The sequence below is a fragment of the Tachysurus fulvidraco genome, chromosome 6 (genome assembly GCF_022655615.1).
Source record: "Tachysurus fulvidraco isolate hzauxx_2018 chromosome 6, HZAU_PFXX_2.0, whole genome shotgun sequence".
NCBI lineage: Eukaryota > Metazoa > Chordata > Actinopteri > Siluriformes > Bagridae > Tachysurus > Tachysurus fulvidraco.
In genome coordinates this window covers 18,145,474-18,152,086 of record NC_062523.1, presented here as the reverse complement: position 1 = coordinate 18,152,086, position 6,613 = coordinate 18,145,474, and the positions used below count along the sequence as shown (strand labels likewise).

At 38.0% G+C, this 6,613-nt stretch overlaps 1 protein-coding gene across 4 annotated transcripts in view; it reads left to right on the top strand.

Annotated features, from left to right (window-relative positions):
• The first annotated feature begins 6,060 nt into the window (after positions 1 to 6,060).
• The window catches only part of ncam2 (neural cell adhesion molecule 2), a 159,772-nt gene continuing 159,219 nt past the window's right edge, over positions 6,061 to 6,613 (top strand). For 2 of the 4 annotated variants that reach the window (XM_047815434.1, XM_027164780.2), the window contains exon 1: positions 6,061 to 6,493. In XM_047815434.1, coding sequence (XP_047671390.1) covers positions 6,442 to 6,493 — 52 coding nt within the window. In that variant the 5' untranslated portion in view covers positions 6,061 to 6,441. The remainder of the gene's footprint in view (positions 6,494 to 6,613) is intronic. The other 2 variants (XM_027164778.2, XM_027164777.2) reach the window with 1 other exon arrangement.

Below are 6,613 nucleotides of genomic sequence, written 5' to 3'. Positions count from 1 at the left end.
ATGTGTCTCCCTTTTAGTTTCAGCTCTCAGGCTGTGTTGGAGCGAGCACAGCCCTTTAAGACACGAAGCGTACAGAACAGCTGACTGCTGATGAATGCTTTTTGGTGACCTGGCTGGGCCAAGAAGACATGGAAATGAAAAGAGTTAGTTTTGTTTAATAATAAAGGATTCTGTTTAGTTTGGGTTTTAAGCTAATTCAGGCCATGAAGTACAGATTCAGGTACAGACTTGATATGCTCTTTGTGAACAGCGTTTGATTCTCACGATCAATTCAATCAGGTGGTGGAATCTTGATTCTTGTGAACTGATGGAAAAAAGTGCTTTTTTTCCTATTCTTGATTGAATGAACAATCTATGATACTGTAATGCAATTTTAATTAGGTAGCTAAACACCACAAATCATCAAGCAAGCTTTTATTTTCCTACTTATATTTTATTCACTTAAAATAGTGACTAAACCTGCCTTTAAAGTAAATAAACCTTAAATCGATATTCTCAAACTTGCTCCCTTTCTGGGTTTTGACTTTTGTCTGAGTCTGTGTGCAGGCAGGTGTGATCGTCTATTTTTTGTTTCATGGTCCTGTGCTCCTGCTTCATCTGAGTTTCAACTTACATTGCGAGGCAGGCTGTAGCTGTAAAGTGAAAACAACTCCAATCATCTCGATTTTTCTCTCTCAGTCTCATTAATCAAACAACTAATCTCTAGGCATGTAGAAATCTCATTTTAAAGCATGCTTTTATGTGACTTGTATGGTGAGCATTTGTCTGTGTCAAAATATTCATTACTCTTATTACTAAGGATGCTATGTAATATTTGTACATTTGTAGAATATACAGTATGTAAATTGCCTTCCGGATGAAAGTGAATTTTTTTATTTTTGCTTCATACTAGCTGGCAAAGATGTGAGTGTTGTTGTAAAGAACAAACAGAAGAGACATTATACTATCTACATGTATATTACACCTTCATGCACTTTTTTATGTCTTAGAAGATAACTGCTATAATGATTCAGAGCAGAGAGAAAAAAAATCTTAACTCTGGTCTGTCATGATGCATGAAGGTGCAATTGGGAAATTCTCTCCTTTTCAGTATCTGTCAAACATGTGATAAGCCAATATTGATAAAGGCTGTAATCCAAAATGCACCCATGCAGTCATTACACACACTCCTCTATCACATTTTAGATAATACCCATAGAAGGGTGTGAAACTGAATTTAAAAGCTTTCCCATAAACCAATATAATGTCACGCTTTAAAAAAAAGATTTCAGGCTCTTTCCTTCCAATCATGGCCTCTAGACCTATGACAAGCTTCATTGATTTAGCTCCTTTTCCTTAGTGTTGTTTTTTTTTCCCTGACAATGAGTGTGACATCACTTCTGAGAAACAAGTACAGTATACCTAGTAAAGCCTTTGTTAATAATACAGAGGCATGCTTATGCACTGGACAGACAAATACTAAGCCATGGGTGACAAATATATATATATAATTTACTAGCAAGGGATTTTGAGATAAGACAAGGTCAATAACAGTGTGTGGGTGGGGGTGACAACCATTCCTTTGCTGGCACGTTCCTTACTGCACGCATGAGTTGCTGTGTGAAGCATAAGATGTTGAGACTGGTGAGCGCTACCGAGTGTATTCACGATTTTAAAACGGTAATTTTAAAGTTTAATTAAAAAGTAAAAATTTTCTGTTCATAACGTGTTCGTATAGACACACATCTACTAACACCTCTGTAAACATTTAGTAAACGAACACTCTAACATTTAAGTCTATCATCACCCATTTTTAAAAACTGTTATTGAATCTCTGTAAGCAATACACACTGTTGTCTCCCAGTGTTTATGGTAGAAGTTCATGAGGGCACTTAAAGTTTAAAACTCTGCTGGTGGGGGGCTTTACAGTCGGTTGTTACCCTCTGATAATAAATGTCCAGGCCATTTGCTGTGATAAATTGAACTTAAAGAACTTAATGGGCTTTGGTAAATGGCTCAATGAACAAATCTTTAAAAACGATTGTAAACTTAGAGAACCATTTTGCGGAATCTGAGACCAAACAGGATGGTCCAGTAATTGCTCTTTTTTTTTTTTATCTTGGCACGTACTTGAAATTTTGTATAAATGTGATCTATTTCATTTCATTTGACTTTTTTACAGCACGACAGTAATTACATCAGACTGTGATATTATGTTGGATTTATGTATCAGTCTGGCAGCAGCACCTTAACACTCAACTGGCACAACACGTTTATTTATTGAGCAGGTGTAGTCATTTTCTCTTTAATTGACATCGCTTTGATTGTCACAAAGGACCATATTTAGGTACAACTCAAAGATGTAAAATATATACATCTTAAAGAGCTGAAAATGTTTATGCATATTCATTGTCAGTTTAGGTTACTCATTCATTTAGCAATTAAAATGGTAAAAATGTTCGGCATGCAGTTTACTTGTAATACTATGCCTCAGAGATTGCCAGAGAAGAAGCATCTAAGTAAGGGTTATTCAATAATGTCTAGACCACAGGCTTTAAACACAAGCATTTGGCTTTAAGCCAGAAAAACTCAAAGGGTACTGAAAAAGCCAAATGTGCTTCATTTTGGCTCTCAGCTGCAATACAATGGAATATAAAGTGAGTGCTAATTGAAAAACAAGCAAATCAAAGGAAATACTATAATGATGTAAAGTCATGGGTTAAAGAATGTACACCCTCCTTCAATGCTATGTTTTTATTTATCAACGGCATGGTTTCATTTATCCAATATGTAGTCATTTTTCTCAAAAATTAAAGCAGCATTTCAAAATGAGTTGGAAATTAATAAATACACTCTTCATACTTCCACTATCAGTAAGAGAATAACCAGAAGTTGGCTAACACTAATAAAAAATTAATTATATGTATAAAAGAATAGCTTTTTTGGCAGTTTGGTTTTCTGGAGCACTCAGGTGTGGGTGTACACCATGGCAAGAAGAAAGGATATCAGCTATGATCTTAGAGATGCAACTGTTGCTGCTCATCAGTCTTGGATGGGTTATAAGGCCATCTCCAAACAATCTGAAATTCGCCTTTCTACAGTGAGAAGGATGGTTTACAAATGGAGAGCTTTCAAGACAGTTGCCAATCTTCTGCAGTGTGGGCGTCCAAGAAAATTCAATCCAAGGTCAGACCATTTAATGCTCAAAGATACAAAGAAATACCCACGAGCTACATCACCAGACCAACAAGCCTCTGCACTTTAAAAACTTAAATAAGAAATACAGACAAATATGGCTTTCTTGGAAGTGTGGCTAGCCCATTCTTTTAAAAAAAATATGGCAGCATGAGTTGATGAGAGACGGAGTCTCAATGAGAGACTAATTAACTCCTACAGAAAACATTTCAGTCAAGTTATTGTTGCTAAAAGGTGGTTCTACATGTTACTGAATAATACGGTGTACTTATTTTTTTCCCACCTGGAAAATGATTACATATTGAAGTCTGTTTACTTTTTGTCATCTCCTGGGGTGATTTGTTTGCTTAAATAATTGCTTATTGCTTATATATCTGGAGATGATCACAAAATTTTTATTTAGACCCTGATAACTAAAAACAGAAGTAAAGTGTGTAGAATCTTTTTTTTCATGAATGTATAAATTAGATGATGGCAAGCATTCAAATACACATCTAATAGGAGTCTAGAATAATGGCAATATATTATTCGGGCCAACGTTTGGAAACACGTGACCATCATGCCTATGTGTAATATTCAATCATTCCTTTCCAGTAATAGTCTTACCATGTTATACTAACCTCCACTTTTCTGGGAAGTCTTTTCCACTAGATTTTGCAGAACTAGTAAATGTTAGAACATCTTTTCACCCCAAAATTTTAACGTGACAGACAACTTATACAATTGCGTATTTCCACCATTGTAGCAAGAGTTTAGAACCACATATGGGTGTGATGGTCGGCAAATCAGAAACCTTTGGTAATATGGTGTATATTGTCGATGATGTCCTATTTGTAATTATCGTATTACCGACTTCAAATGTGGTTTAATTCAACAACATGACTTTCTTCTTCATTATTCATCAGTTTTTAAAAACACTTGATCCAGCACATTTATTATTTTGCATGATGTGCTAGAAGTACAGTCGCAGAACGTGTTCAGCTTAGGCAGTGTTAAAAAATGCTGTATCTACTGCTGAGAGTTGCAGCCAGTAAAATCCCCTTTCTGTGGACCTTACAATGAGGATATGATTAATTAATTGCTATTGTCATTTCTGTGTATTTAATGTTGCACTGGATGACATGATATTGTTATTATATTTACATCTATTGTTCATTTATTGTGCGTAGAACAAGATTTTAGAGAGTAGACTCTTAGACTGGTCTTTGCTTGAGTCAATATCTCACATGATGAGGCTCAAGATTAGAATTTTGTGAGACTGTTTTTGGCCAACTCCACTCCATGTGCTATAGTGTGCATCTCTCCAAACTCACTTGCAACTCTCTATTGACACTAAAGTCCATAGATATGCCTGAGGACTGAATATTGATGAGCATAATTTCAGTATCATCTCCTCATTACGCATTTGTACAATTGTTCAGACATGTATTTGCAAAGGTAAATTAAATACAAACAATACAATGTGAAATACATATTAAAATGCAACAAACAAATTCAGTAAAAAATCTAAATATAAACAAACAAACAAATAAATAAACAAACTTCACTCACTCGCCTTACTACATGACTGTCCTACTTGATTCAATGTAGTTACTGAATAATTAATATCAGTAACTGAATAATATACTGTAAGAGGAATTACTTAATAATAAGCTGGTAATGGCAGATGGCACTATTGTCTGAGCCATGCTGTTATAGAAAATTAATAAACTCCTTTGGGTCATTCAGATTCACTAATTCAACAGTGCTAAGGGATAAGAACTTTATTCATACCAACAGCTAAATAGCTCTATACAATCATATATAACACATAGCTGTATATTGGGCAGGGGGGCACGGTGGCTTAGTGGGTAGCACGTTCGCCTCACACCTCCAGGGTCGGGGTTCGATTCCTCCTGTGTGCGGAGTTTGCATGTTCTCCCCGTGTCTCGGGGGTTTCCTCCGGGTACTCCGGTTTCCTCCCCCAGTCCAAAGACATGCATGGTAGGTTAATTGGCATCTCTGGAAAATTGTCCATAGTGTGTGAATGCGTGAGTGAATGACAGTGTGTGTGCCCTGCGATGGGTTGGCACTCCGTCCAGGGTGTATCCTGCCTTGATGCCCGATGACACCTGAGATAGGCACAGGCTCCCCGTGACCCGAGAAGTTCGGATAAAGCGGTAGAAAATGAATGAATGAATGTATATTGGGCATGTGATAGCCTAGTGGTTAAGGTGTTAGGCTACCAATCAGAAGGTTGTGAGTTCCATCCCAGGTCCACCAAGCTGCCACTGCTGGGTCCCTGAGCAAGGCCCTTAACCCTCAATTGCTCAGTTTATATATGCTGCAAATGTAAATATATAAATGCGAATCACAGAAGGTCAGGGGTCTGTTTATGTAATAATCCATAGAAAGCTGGCAAATTTTTCTTTCTGGCATACAGCTGTTCACATTCTCCAAGAAAGACTTGATACCCAGGATGCAGGTTTTAATACAAGTTTATAACTCGTACCTTTTCAATACCACTTCTCTACGTCCTTTGAGTCTGCAGTTGATTGGTTCGTTTGTCTGATGAAGAATTTTATCCTTGAACACAAGTGTTTAACATTTTTCAGCTTTTTCACTTCAGGTTAAATGACCTTTCTTGATTTTTCTGATGTTTTAAATAACTTCCTTTCAGTGTAATCATTGCAAAATGTTATTTAAAGTGTCTCCAAAGCCTCGTTTTGATAGATTTGCGTTCACATTGATCAACTTCTTTTTCATTACATTACAGTGCATGTGAATTGGATCACGTGGTGCACGTTCAGCACTTGGTCTATGGTTCTTCTCTTTTGGGTGCTATAACAGGGTTCATGGAGTGGGCGTGGCTTAAAGAGGCAGAGGATTTATTATCGATTTAAATTTCTGTAAACATTTTCTGACTTTTGAGATATTCGTCTCTTTTCAAGACAAACCGGTAAAAAAAAGACACCAGAAACAGTAATGCCGCACTGAGTAAAGGAATCAAACGAATCAAATCTCGCACAGTTCGATTCAATTGAACGGTGAGTTTGAACGACTCGAAACGGTGGCAGCTGAGGCTGCGCTCGCGCTGCTTCTCTCCAGTGGCAGTGGATCTTGACGAGTGCGCGCGCGCGCGTCAGTAACGGACGCACGCGAGACAGCAGAGAAGCGGGCGAATCGAAGAGCGGTGTTTTTTTTCCCCTTCCTGTCGCCGCGCGCACATCCAACTCACTTCGAGCAACGGACAGCGGTCGTCGGTCAGCACGGTATCCCTCTGAAACAATGATCGGGAAGCTGCTCTTCGTGTTCGGTTTGCTCGTCAGCAGCAGTGAAGGTACGGTGAAGTGATGCCGAGGTGACTCTGGTGCGCGTGGGAGCGTTTGGGCTCGTGTGAGTGTGCACGAGTGTGAGTGAGAGCTGAAAGGAGACGCCACAGCAGCGGGGCTTAATTTTG